The following is a 16896-nucleotide window of genomic DNA, read 5'->3' on the forward strand; positions in this document are numbered from 1 at the left end:
AATGAATCTTTGGCATTATTAGTAGTGGGGAAAAAAAATACATAAGATGGTATGATCAACCTTAAAATGGCTGGAGTATTGTGATTAGTTCTCTACATCCCATTTGCAGAAGGGCTCTCGAGACCAGGAAGAGTCAAAACAGTTTTGAGACTGTTGGGATGATCCACTGAGAAACTGGAGAAGCTGTGGGCGGCACGGTGGCACAGTGGTTAGCACTGCTGCCTCACAGCGCCTGAGACCTGGGTTCAATTCCCGCCTCAGGCGACTGACTGTGTGGAGTTTGCACGTTCTCCCCGTGTCTGCGTGGGTTTCCTCCAGGTGCTCCGGTTTCCTCCCACAGTCCAAAGATGTGCAGGCCAGGTGAATTGGCCATGCTAAATTGCCCATAGTGTTAGGTAAGGGGTAAATGTAGATGTAGGGGTATGGGTGGGTTACGCTTCGGCGGGGCGGTGTGGACTGGTTGGGCCGAAGGGCCTGTTTCCACACTGTAAGTAATCTAATCTACATTGTTTTCCCTATAGTGGAGAAGTTTGATAGAAGATTTGATGAAGCCACAAAATCCTGAACATTTTTGAGAGATTTTTGGGTGGCACAGTCATTAGCTGCCTCACAGCACCAAGGACCCAGTTTCAATTCCACCCTCGGGTGACTCTGTGCGGAGTTTGCACAGTCTCCCCGTGACTGTGTGGGTTTCCGTCCACAGTCCAGAGATCTGCAGATTCGGTGGATTGGCAAACCTCATGTGGGGTTATGGGAGAATGGTAGGGGGTGGATCTGAGTGGGATGCTCTTTGGAGGGTCAGTAAAAACTAGATGGGCCGAAAGACCTCTTTCTGCACTGTAGAGATTCTTTGATTCTAAATAGGGAAGTCTGTTTCCAGAGGTCTCAGGTTCACCGTAGTGAGCAGAAAGAAACAACATAATCAAACTTTTTTTAATACAGCAAGTTATTGTGATCACAATGCATGGCTTGCAAGAGTGTTGGAAGCAGTTTCAATAGTAACCATCAAAGAAGAATTGGAGGAATACTCAAAGGAAAAACATACATAGCAATGGAGAAAAAGTAGGAAAGTGGGATTGAATGGATAGTTCTGCCAAGGGACCAGAAGGACGGTGTACTGAATGGCCTTTTGTGGCTGCGTTCTTCTCTGGTTTATGGGCAGCTTCGTACTGTTGATAAAGGAAGCAGCATTATCATTGCATATGAAAGGTTACATTCCATTATGTGTAGTCTTGATGTTTACACTATGATCACGCTCCAGTGCAATGCTCCTCATCTTTGCTCACATAATGGAAGGTGGGCAAGTCAGAGGATTTTGTTTTAAATGAGTCTGCTCACAGATCTAGTCAAGATGGCTATTGGTAGATCCGGGATGGTCACACGAGATTGCAGGTTGCTTTATTGAGTTTTTTTTAAATCCATGCCCTGGGTGACTTTGGAATGGTTCACACAAGAAATCTTTACCTCCATTGCAGGAAATCATTAGGAAGCTCATGGAAGTTTTTAAAACTACGAAGCTAGTATCTGAAGTGGAAAATGTTCTTGCAGCCATAATAAAATCCTTGTTTAAACCACACCTAGAGTCTCGGGTAGAGTTCTGGATATTACACAATGAAAATGCTATATTAATCTTCGGAGTGCAGTATGGTTCACCAAAATTAAGGAGAGATTACCCAAACAAGGGTTGTATTTCTTAGGGAATTGATGTGGATAGATAAGAAGAAACTTGTGTTCTGCTGGGCATGTGGAGTGTAGAACAAGAGAAAATAAACTTTAAAGTAGACTCATTCAGTAATGAGGTTCGAAAACACCACACAGCAGGTTCAGGAAGTATAGAACACTCCAGTACAAAAAGCAATAGTTGCCAGCTCAATTCCTCTTTAAATCTGAGAATTTTTTAAAACTAGCCAAGGTTATAAAATGATATGGAGTTAAGGCATGTTTATCAAGATACAGATCAGCAATAATCAGATACCAGAACTATTTCAAAGGACTAAATGACCACTTCCTTTGCAGAATTAACTCTTTAATAAGACACACTTTAGTAAGATTATGGTTTAATCATTACATCTTATTTGATTTCTCTGTTGGGTTAGGACTCTATCACTTTATCTTGGATTTATTTAATCTCTATTGAACATTTGTTTATGGAGTGGGTCAGATTTTTGAGGGGATGTCAGTGAGAGGCCGTTTCTATTGGGTCTAATCACAGCAACTTTGGTCGTTTAGCTCTTGTGGGGTAGGGGTAGTGTTCCTGCCTCTGGGCCAGGAGATATGGTTTGAGTCTCACCAGTTCCAGAGGTGAAGAATAACGTCTCCGAACAGGTTGATTAAAAGGAAGAAATGTGGGCAAGGTAGTTATAAAGAAATGAGTTAGTTTAGACACAACATTCTTTGTAATTGAGTAGAAGCCTCCGGTTAAAAATACACGCGATAAAGCTGGAAGCCTTTATGGATGGTACACGTGTACCCTGATCACCGTCAAAAAGGGATGGCGGGAGAATAAAATGTTTTCAGTACAGATTCCAGCTTCTGCAGTAATTCGTTCCTAAAATGAACCCTATGCCTTGGAGGTGCCGGTGTTGGACTGCGGGGTGGACAAAGTTAAAAATCACACAACACCAGAACCTCCTGCTGAAGGAGCAGCACTCTGAAAGCTAGTGCTTCCAAATAAACCTGGTGTTCTGTGATTTAAAAAAAAATGCATCCATTCACTTCTGTGCACAGCTGGTAAAAGTTCTAGAGAGGGTTAAACTGGCGACAGCTCTCGCCTCTCCCTCCACAGGGAGCTCTCGGTGAGAGGGTGCACACACGCAGTTCAGATTGACTGGAAGAGTGGCTGGGCTGGTTTTCACAGTCAGCCTCTCCCCCTGCTCTAATAGCTGCCATTCAAAGCGGCAGCAGGCGGAGCTCCCACATCGTCAACCCGGGTCTCGGCATCTCTCAGTAAGGCGCTACACAATTCCGTGTTTCTATCTTGCTGGTCTTTGTCAACCTTAGACCTAGAACCGCGTACACGGGCTGCATTCATTTAAACCTTCATCCAGGAACTTAAAGCGAGTTTGGAACTCCATTGGTTAATATTGATGGTGCAGGCGTTCAACTCTGTTCACTTGGACGCCGAGTGATCAGGAACTGATTAGCAATTTAAACTGGGGGTGGAGGGTGTCGAGATTTCACTCGAATTCCGGCAATTATTAACGTTGTTTCTTCCTCCCCCAAACAGCCGGGAAAAATTGTTCGAGTTCTACCAGCAAATCCGTGCATCTTCAGACTATGGTTTGAACCTGCAGTATGAGAAACTGATCCAGGAGCTTATCAAAGACAGTAAGGTCCAGGACATGGAGACAGAGAAACTGGAACAGACCCTCAGGAGGTAAGGGGGCTGGTTGCTGTGGCCCGTGTCCTGTCACCATTCGTGGAATTGTTGCCGGAAGCATTTCTGGAATGTATCTGAGTACAACTTTGGAATATTAAAGCGTGTGGGCAACTAACTTGTTTCACTTGGCATGTACCCTTTCTCCCCTCTCTCTCTCTATTTACATAGTCATACAGCAATGGAAACAGACCCTTTGGTCCAATTAGTCCATGCTGAAAGTGTTCTCAAACTAAACCTGCTCCACCTGCTTGCGTTTGGCTCATATCCCCCCAAACATATCTGATTCGTGAACTTATCCAAATGTATTTTAAATGTTGTAACTGTACCAGCATCCACCACTTCCTCTGGAAATTCATTCCATACACAGCACTATGTAAAAATTTAAAAAAAAATCCCTCCTATCTTTTTAAAATCTTTCTTCTCTTGCCTTAAAAATATATCCTCTAGTTTTGAACTCCACCTGGAACAAACCCATGCTATTTGTGTTAACTATGCCCCTCATACGCCTCAGTAAGGTTACCCCTCAACTTATCTCAAATCTTCCATTCCTGGCAACATCCTGATAAATAATCTTTGAATCCTCTCCAGTTTAATAATATCCTTCATATAACAGGGTGATCACGTTGTATCTCTTTCTGTAACAATTGATTTTGTTGTAGTGCAGCTTTACCCAACAGTGATAAACTTTTATTCTATATAGAGTCTTTTAAAATGCACTGATTTGACTTTGTGTTCATCTTTTTAATGATGCATTGATCAATCTCAATGACACTATGCATTTATATAGTGATTTTGAAAGAAAACAGTGCAAGGCAGTCCCAGGAGCAACATGATCCTAAAAGTATTGCAGTTTGGTCTGTTTGAAGGGAATTGGTGTCAGAAAGTGATAAAATGTCTTCACTTTCTGGGCTGGACTCCAGTTGACTTGGAGTGGAGGGTGTGGTGCTAGAAAAGCACAGCAGGTCAGCAGCATCCGAGGAGCAGGAAAATCGACGTTTGGGCAAAAGCCCTTCAATCAGGACTTTGTAGTGAGAGGAGGAGAACTTCAAGGTAGGCATCCAGTTGACTTGGAATTGAGCAGCAAGAATAGAGGAATGTTGGAGGGTGTCACACTTGAGTCAGGGAAGTTTAGCTTTTTCCTATAATGAGATGTGGGTGTCCTCAGCAAGTTCTATTGCCTGCCCCTAATTACCCTTGCTAAGCCACTTTTGAGCACTGTTCAGAGTCTGTCATCATGTGGGCCAGACTGTGCTTAAGAATGAAAAGTTACCTTTCCTAATAGGACCAGAAGGTGTTTAAACAACAATCAATCATTGTTGCAACTTATTGAGACTAACTTTTTTTAAATACTATATTTCCAAGTATTGGGAGGGGGGGGATCTGAACCAATGTTCCCTAGAAAATTAGGCTGAACTTTTGGATTGCTAGTCTACTTACTTTTAACACTACACCACTGCTGCCTCTTATCAATGGTAAAGGGCCTTGCAATTATATTAATCTATAACTATAACCAATGATGTGTCAGTTTTGGAAATAACACCCATTTTAGTGCCATTGAGTCACTGCAGCACAGAAAGAGGCCCTAATTAACTAAATAATCCTTTCTTAATTTACAACAGAGTACTTCAATCGTTATGGAAGCACATTTTCACTCAACAGCCATTACCCCATCAAACTGCAAGGCTTCAATCAACTTCATTCTTAACACAATTGTTAGTTACACGTGGGGCTGGATTTGCATGAGTCTGTATAAAAAGTGAAATATTGGCATACCATCTGTGTACTAGGCTGTAACTTTATTTCCTCACATAGTTTGAGATATAAACATTGACTTTAAATCAAACCATAGTCGATCATTTAACAAAACATTTGTGGTACTGGAGGGTAAATTATCTGATGACAAAGGGTCACTGAAATATTAACTGATTTCTCTTCACAAATGCTGCCAGTCCTGCTGAGCTTTTCCAACAATTAGTTTTTGTTTTTGATTTAACCTGCAGTTCTTTGGCAAATTATCTTCTCTAGATAATGCACATTTGCAATATGAGTTTAAAAGCATTTTGTGGCTGTACGGTCTAGAATTGGATAAAATTTTCTGATTAGTTCCAGCATTCAGGGTAACCATTTCCACGTTTCCCATTCTAGTAAAATCATAAGAATATAATCTTAAATCTGACTAAGCAAAGTTGAATAATGGAGAACTGGCATACCCAGGTCAGTGTTCATGGGCTTTTCACTTAGATGTAAAACATAAATTAATGCGCTCATTAGAGTTTCCGCTATTGGTGTCTTGATTTTTAATATTTATGCATCAAAGTGGCAGGTTTTGTAATCTAACCCCATATTAATGAATTCATTGTTAAGTGTACATCTGTAATTGATTCAGACATCGTAGCAGAAAGTAGTCCATTCAGCCCATTGAGTCTGCTCCACTATTCAATCATGGCTGATAAGTTTCTCATCCCCATTCTCCTGCTTTCTTCCCATAACCCTTGATTCCCTTGACATTCAGGAACCTCTGAAATCCTAATGGAACAAGTTTAAATTTATCTAAAGAGCAAAAGTATCAAGAGTTATTTCCTATTCATTGAGATGGGATTGACAAGCCAGCCACTTGTTGCAAGTCCCTAACTGCTCTTGAAGGTGGTGGTGAGCCAAGACGATTCTGTCAAAATCTCTTGGACCTACAGAATTAAAATTAGACAAATCAATGAGTAAAAAGTATAGGAGCAGTTTGGATTCTGTTCCCTGGGTGTTGAGAGACTGCACCTTGGCTTCACCATATCTCTGTTTATGTAGTATCCTGTTTTTTTTCTCGATGTAAAATCTAAATCACAATCACATTAGGAGTGAAACAAAACATTTTACACATTTTTGGAAAGATTACTTTTTTTCTAGCTCTCCAATTCTTCTTTTCCTTTCATTTGCTCAGCTTAAGACAGACTTACCGTTAACCTACTGGAAGAACGGTACAGAACTGAAGTATTGTTGTATCTACTTGTATTAATCCATGAATGGAAGATAAGAACTTTGTCTTTTCAGCAGAGAGTCAAAATCATTTCAATTTTTTTTATAAACCACTGCTCATTGAACCTGGTGTATGGTTCTACACTGTTCTTTCTGAGACAGTACATTCTGAACTTGTGGGGAAAAAGTGCTATAACTGGCCATGTCAAAGTAATTTAGTGTGATTATTCTTTCATAAGAAAAGCCTTGAAGCTGAGAAAGCAGCTAGACCCTGTATAGCTTATACACAATGTGGAACTTACAAACAAAAAATCCAACTGACAAAACATAAAATGATGAAAAGATGTAATGGATTCTGCACCCTCTCAGTAATAGACTGTAATTGTACAAGTGCAGTTTTGTTGAAATACATTTTATGTAAAATGTAAGCAATATGCTTAGTATGAAATGTCATTTCAGAAGCCTGTTTTTGAAATGATTATTCTTCTGACAATGTATGAATCATCTCTTCACAATTTAGTTGTGTAATTAACCATTCTTTTAGGGTTCAAAGGAATTCAGAAAGCATAACAATTAAGAGCAGCAGTAGTCTATATACAGCCTCTTGAGCTGCTGGCTATACTTTTGATATCAACTTCATTTTAATTGTTTTATCAGACTTCTCCAACCTCTTGCTCTGTCCTGTCTCCCTCCCCCAACCCTTAATTTGCTTAGAGTTTTAGACACCCCATTTCAGTTGTCCTCAATTGCCAATCCTTTATCTTGGGGCTATAGCCCCTAATTCTAAACTTTCCAGTCCAGGGAAGTATCCTCTCTGGCTCCACCCAGTCAAGCCCTCTTTGAATTTTATGCAGCTTAATAAGACAACGTCCCTTTTTTGTTGCCAATCACCGGAGAAGGTAAGCCTTTTCCTCTGTTTTCCCCTTCACTGGACAATGATTCATGGAATGAAAATAATCTAGTGAACCTTTTGTACCTCAGCTATGGCAAATATAGCTTTCTTGGTTAAGGAGGCAAACCCTAAATAGTGTTGCTGCCATGCTGATTAAAACTCTAAAATAGCGGAGCACTTCCTTACCCTTGTACTGACCTCTTTGCAACAAAGGCCAACATGCCATTTACTTTCTCAATCACTTCCTGTACACATTGACTTTGACTTTGGTTCTTGTACAAAGACTTATAAAATCCTGCTGAAGACTGGCATTGGCTAATCTTTCCAAGATATTTTACCTCCCCATTCTTCTGAGCAATGTGGATAATTTGTCTTTTCTCTTTATGTAGAGGAACCTCAATTATCCAAATGAGATGGGCTGGCACTATTTCATTTGGATAATTGATTTTTACCTTAAACAAGGGAAGCCACGCTGATCTGATGCTGTGCTGTACCGGAGGATTTGTTTAAAACCTATAATTTTAATGTATTGAGTGCAAGAGGACACCATGAACAAAATAAAGTAATGATAACATGAGAACATTTTTTAAAAATGCAGCAGTAGTTAGCATTTAGCAAGGAGTGGTGAAGACAGCATTAAGCAAGGTCCTGAACAGCTTTTACGATTGCAAGAGTGTTTGTCAGTTGCTGGGAATTCCATCTCACTATAGAAAGACAGAAGCATTGCCTTGTGCACGCATTTAAGTTCTTGGCCATTTTTTTTTATGAATGACCTAGTAAAGTGAGGGGAATACAGTACTGTAAGACACTTACTTTTGCAAAAGGCTGTGTAACAACTGTTATCTAAAAAATATCCAGTTGCTGATGCTTGAGCTGCTTTTGCTTCTTGCCAGTGTTTTCACATGTTCTTCAGTCCAGGTAAATCACATACATTTATCTCTTTGAAACGTTTTTGTGGGACCTTTGAAATCATCTTCGGGTAATTGAGTTTCCTCTGTATTCCATCTGCCACTACCTTATCCAGCTCTGTCTCGCCCTTTGCAGTCTCTTTAAATCTTTCGTGAAGGTTATTTTTGCACCAGCTTTCTTCTGTTAACAAAGTTTTGCTACCTCCTTTTTTTTTTAAAAGATTTGACATCACTTAGGTTTGGGAATGTTCCAGAAATACATTTTGACAGGAAGGCTTTTTAAAAGCACTACCTTTCCCATTACACTGGCCCCTACCAAAGTTAATCACCAGATCAATGGGTTTCTTCGAATGTGGAAATCAAGTTTCTGTAGTGAAAATTGGAGGTTGAATATTATTTGGTCAGAACTTGTACCGTTCGGTCTTCAAACAGACCTGTGAGTGAGACATGACAAGGCCTGGCAAATCTAGAGCTTGAATTATTTTCTTAGCCTCTGGGGAGCAGGTGAACACCACGTGTGAGTACAAATGAATCTAGGTCTTGGTGCCATAAGGTCCCTACCCTTGGTGCTCCAGCCCACCCATGCCAAAAGTAAAATGTTTGTGTAGACCAATGTGACATGAAAATGGGTGATGGGCTGTAGGTTCTCCAATTAGGGTCATAGTGACTAGTTTTAATTGGTAGTTTTGGTGAAGGAGGAGTAGGCCAAAGTTAGCTTGCTAATTTTACAATGAGGTGACAAATTTACGGTTTGCTCTGAATCACGTGTGGGAAAACCAGTGAGGGAACAGATTCCCTGGCTTCGATAGAGACATTGCTAATCAGGCAGAGTATTGCATAGTTCGCAATTTTCTTTATTATAACAAGGAGGAAATAAATTGAATGGAGGAAGGGGTGAAATTCCACTCTGATGTAATTAATACTCTGACTTAAACAGCTTAATGATTTTGGATTTGGCAACATCTCAGCACTATGTTAATCAGTTGGCCTTTTTTGAAAGATTGGGAGAGTGCGTGTAGTAGCACAAGATTATGGTAGGAGTGTTGGGGGTGGTGGGAGGGCGGAGGTAACCATTGTTATGACCTGTTTCACACTATTGAACGACTACACATTGGAAGGTAAGATAAGCTCCCAATTTGAAGTGTATTTAAGACCCATTTCCAAAACTGCGCAATCTCTTGGCTTTGGCAATACGGTGCAGAGCTGAACTGAGAATTATGAGGTATCGCACACTTAATGTTTGTGAATATCTCATCACGAGAACACAAAGGATCTGAGAGCAGCATCTGATGCATCGCAACTGTCTGTGTGGTGCACATATTTGATAACTTCTCAAATACGTTTATTCTTTCGCTTCTAGTGTGGAAGACAGTTGCAATAGCCCTGAGACCTTCCTTGGCTGTCGTCACCTACATTCAAGCTTTTCATTGAATTTCATGTTAAAGAAGCTCAAAAGGGTCAATCAATATAAATCACTTTGTTTTATAAACTGTTAAGGAACAATGGAATGATGAAAGTCTCTTTGAGAATGCACTGGATGATAAGTTGGTTAGTTTCCCTAACTAAGAGTTAACTTTCATATCCATGACCTAATTGTTACCCCAATGTAACTCCATAAAGCTGTGTTGGCATCTTTCAAAATGCTACTTAGTCATATAGCACGGAAACAGACCCTTCCGTCCAACCAGTCCATGCCAACCGTAATCCCAACCTAAACTGGTCCCACATGCCTGCGCTGGGTCCATATCCCTCCAAACATTTCATATTCACCTTTTATCTATACCCCTCATGATTTTATAAATTTATATCCGATCACCCCTCAACCACCTACTCTCCAATGAAATAGGCACAGCCTCTCCCTATAACTCAAACCCTCCATTCCCGGCAACATCCCAGTGAATCTCTTCTGAGACCTCTCCAGCTTGATAGTATCCTTCCTATAACTTTTCTGAGAGAATGGTTCACTTTAACCTGCCAGTGAATGTGTTGTTAAAAGAACTGCCTGATCATCTCCGGCAGGACGGAGGCAATGGCTGACGCGCGACTGGCTGAAATGGAAGAGGACGTGCAACAGCAGGCATTGAAACTTGAGCAGAAAATCCGAGGGGAGGTGAGATCTGCATGTAGGCATTGATGGGAATTCCATGCCATTGTATAATTGTGGTGGGGGGAGCGGGGTGTGGTATAATTATTATGCCTTTGCTCTGCATTCTTCAAAATCTCCAAGCGGAAAATGTGCAGGAATGTTGTATAAACGTCTCCTGAATTCAAATTTTTTAAAAAATCGTTTAACCCTTCAGGGCAATTCTCCTCCTGCTCCAAATAGTGTGGCATGATTTAGATTAGATTACCTACAGTGAGGAAACAATCCACACTGACTCTGAGCATCCCACCCAGACCTATCTGCCTCTGACTAATACACCTAACACTATGGACAATTTAGCATGTCCAGTCCACCTGACCTGCACATCTTTGGACTGTGGGAGGAGACTGGAGCACCCGGAAGAAACCCACACAGACACGGGGGGGAAAAATGTGCAAACTCAGCACAGACAGTTGCCCAAGGCTGGAATCGAACCTGGGTCCCTGGTGCTATGAGGCTGCAGTGATAATCATGGAGTCACCATGCCGCCCATTTAGAATGATTTGTCCTTTTGACTGTCTGCAATGATCGGAGACTTCACAATGAACAGCCTCTGATACCTCGAGTGATGGTCACTTCTGGTGAATTGTTTACAATGAGCACCATTGGGCTGCCTGACCACACGAGATTCGCCAAAGAACCGGAGATTGTTCACAACCATGTGACCTACCCAAAGAGCAGAAAAAGACCATTTGGCCCATCAAATCTATTCTGCCATTCAACAAGACCATGACTGATCTGATGATCCTCTCTTTTTGACATATTCTTTTTGATCTTACCTCTCTTTTTTTGTTACCTTGCTTATTAAAAAGCAATCACAATATCTGCATGCAGACTATGTAATGGGCATACTTTGGGTTGCTTTCTGGATGTACAATGCTATTGATCTTGAATCAAAAGACCCTCATGTACAGGGCTGCACGTCTTGAGTGCAGCTGTGGAAGTGGCCTTTTGAACAGAAATCATGGAGGCACACATTTTTCTGAAGGTTCTGCACTTACTACGCTAGCACCTCCTTGCTGGACTTTCTGTTCAGGTGTGTCAGACTGAATAAAGGGCTGTTGGGCAGTTAACCCTTCGGCTGGAGCTCAGTGGTTAGCACTGCTGTCCCATAGCACCAGGGACTCAGGTTCGATTCAACCCTCTGGCAATTGTGCAAACTCCACACAATCTCCCCATGTCTGCGTGGGTTTTCTCCGGGTGCTCTGGTTTCCTCCTGTAGTCCAAAGATGTGCAGGTTAGGTGGATTGGCCATGGGAAATTGTCCGTAATGTCCAGGGAGTTGCAGGGTAGATGGGTTGGCCATGGAAAATGCAGGGTAGATGGGCTGGCCATGGGAAATGCAGGGTTATAGGGTGGGTCTGTTAGGTGGGCTACCATACTCTAGGGATTCTATGATCCTATGAAGGATGTGTCAAAGAAGCAGGTAGGGAGATTTCTAGTGGGTTGAGGGTACTTCTGGTCGTGGGAGAGAGCGAGAGATCACAGGGCTGAGTTTTGAGGGATATCGGGGAAGATATTGGGGTCTGAGGATTATGGCGATTGGGCAGAGTAGGGATGAGGTGTTGCGTGGGGGACACAATGTTTGTTAGTGGATTAATGTTGGGCCAGGAGGGAATGCCTCTGCTCTCCTCATTCACAAGTAGTGCCATAAAGGCAGACAGAAACCTGAATCCAGCACCCCCCTCTTCTGCCCCCCCCCCCCCCCCCCCCCCCCCCCCCCCCCCACCCTTCACCTGCTGGCCTGCAAAATGTGGCCTGAGTTGAATGATTAGAATCTTGTTAAAAAGGAGCCACACTGCTTCCTTTAAAAACTTCGCCACCAGACTCCCCTCCTGAGGATAGATTGAGCTGACAGACTCTCATACGATTGTCTCGTCTCTTTCACAATCAGAGGGATCAAAGTGTTCTAGAGTTGACTTTTACATTTTTAAAGTACTATCATCCTCCCTGGCTAAGGCCAGTCTGAGTGTTAATGTTACCTGCATTAAATCCCTTTATACAGGAGACCATTCAGTGATTAATCCTGTCCACTAGCGATTGGAAATAGAAGGCCAGGTCAAGTCTCACCTCCCAGCTGTCAATCCAAATATTTTCTCAGGCATTCTTCAATTAAGAGTCCCCATAATGTTTTAAATCATTTGGCTTTGAGGTGTGTTTAATCCCTGCACATTTCGTGGTGATTATGTTGGAAAAATTTGAGAAAGCATTGCACGTACTGCCAACATCTGCCAATAAGTCTGTTAGCAATCGTAGATTGAAGATGGAAGAAAGCAAGAAACTTTATGCTGGGGTGTGAGTCTGTGTGTGGTGTTCCAATGTCATATTTCTGCCTATGGTGACTAGCTCAGATTGATGGGCTGAATGTGCTGTCTCAAAAATGAACCATCCTTGTCAAATCTCATGCTACAGCATAAATGTAATTCCTACATTGCAGACCATGAGCTTTGAAGAAAAATTAGCATTACTTCCCCACACACACTGGCTTAATTTTAAATAATCTAGGGGGTGAATGGGAGAAGACACTCTATAGTGTAACCTCTAGTTATTCGTGTACTTAGTTCGGCAGCTGACTCCTAAAGTGTCTTCAGCAACCTCAGGCAAAAGAAAACTCCAGTATATCCATTAATCATCTTCAATTATTCTTATCGGCGGTGCAACAGGTAGCTCTGCACATCCCTGATCCTACAAAGAAATGATAGGACTGACCCAGTGAGCTGCCATAGCAGCTGGAGAGACTTGGGTTTTCAGTCCTGCTCCCCTCAATTCTAACCTCAGTGGGAGTCAGAAGTCAACTCCTTGCATCAGGGCTGAAGTTGTCAAGAGAGGAAGTGTTTTTAAGCAAGTGGAAAAATAGGGGGCAGCAAAAAAAAGTGTAAAATCTTCTGAAAGAAGAGCAGAGTTTCATCAAAGTGGGACACGATGCTGGAAATCTGACATTGAACCTGGTAAATGTTGGAATTACTCAGGAGCAGCATTGCACAGAGAAACTGAGTTCAGATTTCATCTGTTATTTTGTAACTACATGAAATGAGAAGTTGATTATTTGCCCTTTACGGGCAAAGTTAGATTTAAAGAAGCAGATTATTCAGTTTTAAATACTTGTCAAAAATGCTCCTTTTTTTAGGAGGTAGGAAGAGCTGGAGAGATGGATCTTTTGAGGGTTGCACTGCGTCACTTTGCAGACACTGTTGAATTGCTTTTGTAGCTTAGGCTGTTCTCTTGAATTGACTGACTAGTGCAGTGTGCTGAAAACAGGTTTTTTTATATAACAAAGATTGCTTGGTCACTCTGACAAACAAAAACTCAGTGTTCAAGTTTCATCCATTGCAGGAGCAGGCGAAACTCGAGGCAAAAGTGGCAGAAATGCAGAAGCGACATGAAAGTGAAGTCACGGATCTGCAGGCAATCATTGACCGAATGAGAAAGGTATTTATGTTCGAGAATACGGTTAGGTTACAGATTAGTCTGATTCCTTCCTGGGGAAGGATAGTTTACTTTACTGCAAAGCAACAATGTAAAACTGGTAAACAAAATTCACATTTGTTCACATTTCTATAAAATACTGAAAATTGTATAATTCAGAATAAGACTGAACTGATCTATTTTAAAGTTGCTAATTACTCAATTACTTTCATTTTAAAATCTACACAAGGGCGTCAGGGTATTTTAGAGTTGACTTTACCCTGCTAGTACCCCTCAAAGGGGCATCTTAAAGATAACAAAAGAAGACTACTGAAGTGGTAAATAAATAAGAAACTAGTCAACTGCTGGGAGGCTGGGTTAACTAGAGAATGTGGATTTGGAACAATTTGCTGCAAAGCCAGAGTGAGCCGAGAATTAATTTCTTTTTAACGCAATTGTTGTGATGTGGAATATAAGGCTTGAAAAGGTGGGAGCATATAGTGACTGTCAAAAAGGGAATTTCAGATAAACTTGGGGGGAGAAAATCGCAGGGCAATGAGGAGAGAGGGCTGGGCAATTGGATTAATTAACTTTTTTTCATCTAGGACCCAGCACAGGAATGCTGGGCTTGATGCCCATTTGGTTTTTAATCTGTTGTGACCACTGGGATGTCTCAATGGAAGAGTGCACACAGTAGAAATACTTGACACAGTATCTTAAATCAATATTTACGTTTTAATGTTCTGTGCAAATATTAAGACTTCTGCTCAACAGCCTCACTTATGTATTAAAGTTGATTGTTGTTGTTTTTTCCAGCTTAATGAAGAGCTGTGGAATTCTAATTCCAAAGGGGACGTCTCTGCATTAAAAGAGCAGTTGGATGAATTAACCCGGGTGTGTGTGCGCGCAAGTGTTACAACCATTATGGCTTTATTTTTAAAGCTAATATAATCCAAACCATGATCTCTTGCGTACATGGAGCTTTTCTTATTCTCCTGAGAAGACGGAAATTAGACTCCTTGCTGTGCCAGCATTGAAGCTCTGTTGTCTTGGTGACCCTTTTGGATTTCTAATGTTTCTTGCTTCTGAAGGACCTTGAATAACTAGTGGAAGAAAGCGTGTTTTGAGATCAGCCTGTTGTTGTGGTCCCCAAAGGAAATGTTTCACGCTATTGAAAGAATAAAACCAATATTTGACAAATGCGCAGAGCTTGCAGTTGGCAATGAGCCAAAATAAACCGACAATCCAAAATTAGTTTGGCATATCCCCGCTGAATGGAGCTGTTGTTCCAAATTTGTTACGTTTGGTGACTCTATCAGAGGAGAGATTGGAAGAATTGATTTTTGCTCAGTGTTATGATCAGGAATGCACTAACTGACCGGTTGAGGGAAGTCGATTCATTCATGAACTTTCAAAAGGGAGTTGGATTTAGACTCGAGGAAAGATCTGCACGGTTAAGGGGACAGTCAGAGTGAAATTAATTGGATAGCTTTTTCAAAGGACTAACTCAAGCACGATGAGCTTCATACTGTGCTGTGTGAGTCAGATTTAAATGTCAGCTTTGCCTCCAGATCAATGTCTTACAGGCATTGCAGATAAATAACCGAATCCTAGGCTCAAAGTGCGATTTATGTTCCTCAAAGCCCAAACTGCATTATCTATGGTTTTAAACAAAACAATTGAGGTCTTTATTTAAGAGGCTTTTGGAACTAAAGATGTAATGGACAGTAGCAAACGTTTTCTTTGAGATCTTTTGGAATTAGTTAACTCTGCTACCCAAGTGAGATATGGTGATCTATCCTAAATTGCATGTGCAATGATGCTCACTATGCCTGAAGCGCTATAACAAAGGCCGTTTCTTGCAATGCTGTACAAAGATGTCCAATTTAATTGGATTGTAGACAATGATTATTTGGATAAATATATTTTAACATCCACACTGATGTATGGATAGGTATTAAGGATGTGACTGTACTGGAGCAAGTACAGGGGATGTTGCATGGAATGGAGCAAAGTAACTATGAAGAAAGGCTTGAGTTATTTTCTTTAGAGAAGGTTAAGAAGGATGTGATGTGAGGTGTAGGTATTGTTGAATCTCCCTGTTCAGTGATGTTACTCCACATTTCTGGAGGAGGAGGAGGGACTTGCATCGAGGCCTCCAGGATCAGGGTTAGGGACTCTGCCACTACAACACGAGTTCTCTTCAGGTGTGTAAGACTGGGGGGTATAGTCAGGGCGGATAGGAAATACCCGAAAGGTCAGTAACAAAGGGGCATAAGTTGAATGGCAGGTGGTTTAGAGGGGATTTGAGGAGAAGCCCCCCACCCCCAAACATACACAGACGGTATTGGGGGTCTGGAATGCGTTGCCTGGGAGATTAGAGACAGGAAGTCTTTCAGCCTTTTTTTTAAAAAAGTACATGGATGAGCATCTGAAATGTCACAGCATTCCAGGCTTTGGGTGGAGTGCTGGACGGTGCGTTTATTGTAGACAGGAGATGGCTTTTTTGTTTGTTTGTTGCAAACCTAATGGGCCGAAGGGCCTGTTCTGAATTATGACTCTCCAATCAGCTGCAGTAGTTATTGCTCAATTACCATTAGAGATTTATTGTGTTACACAACTCCCCTCCTCCCTAATAACATTTTGTGCATGTTGGTTTACATTCTCGTTTATCCAATGTCTACAAGAAATCTTCATAACTTTGGGTCTGTGAATGGAATTTCATTAACCTTTCCAGTATAGGGGAATCAACACTGACACCTTTCAGTCTAATAAAGCAGTTTGTGAAGTGCTACATGGTCACAGACCAAATGCTGGAAAGTGGGATTAAGCTGGAAAAAAAGTTTTGAGCCAGAGTAGCAACAGTTGCCAAATGGCATATATCTGCACCATAAAACGTTTATAGTCTTTAGTGATCCCAATATATGGAATCAACTTACATTCGACATTATTATTATCTACATTATTATTACCCTGTTTGAAATGTGAGTATTCTGGTTAATTAAATGCTATAATTCCATTGCTGGATAAATCCTACATCTGGACCTCTAAAAGCAGTGGAGTATTAGAATTTGTGTTTAAAATTAATGCTGATGCAGATTTAATCATTATATATCACTGTGATATACACTCCTGCTTTGAGTTCAAATCCTCCCACATTTAAACATCTTCCGATACAGTTCTACGCTATGAAAAACTGTCG

The 16896-nt window shown here is 41.3% G+C and overlaps 1 protein-coding gene across 2 annotated transcripts in view; it reads left to right on the forward strand.

Annotated features, from left to right (window-relative positions):
* rasef2 (RAS and EF-hand domain containing 2) overlaps window positions 1-16896 on the forward strand; it is an 83024-nt gene that overhangs the window by 41048 nt on the left and 25080 nt on the right. For both annotated transcript variants that reach the window (XM_072564919.1, XM_072564918.1), the window contains exons 2-5: window positions 3227-3376; window positions 10166-10256; window positions 13623-13718; window positions 14511-14588. In XM_072564919.1, coding sequence (XP_072421020.1) covers window positions 3227-3376; window positions 10166-10256; window positions 13623-13718; window positions 14511-14588 — 415 coding nt within the window. The remainder of the gene's footprint in view (window positions 1-3226; window positions 3377-10165; window positions 10257-13622; window positions 13719-14510; window positions 14589-16896) is intronic.

Source organism: Chiloscyllium punctatum, chromosome 48 (genome assembly GCF_047496795.1).
Source record: "Chiloscyllium punctatum isolate Juve2018m chromosome 48, sChiPun1.3, whole genome shotgun sequence".
NCBI lineage: Eukaryota > Metazoa > Chordata > Chondrichthyes > Orectolobiformes > Hemiscylliidae > Chiloscyllium > Chiloscyllium punctatum.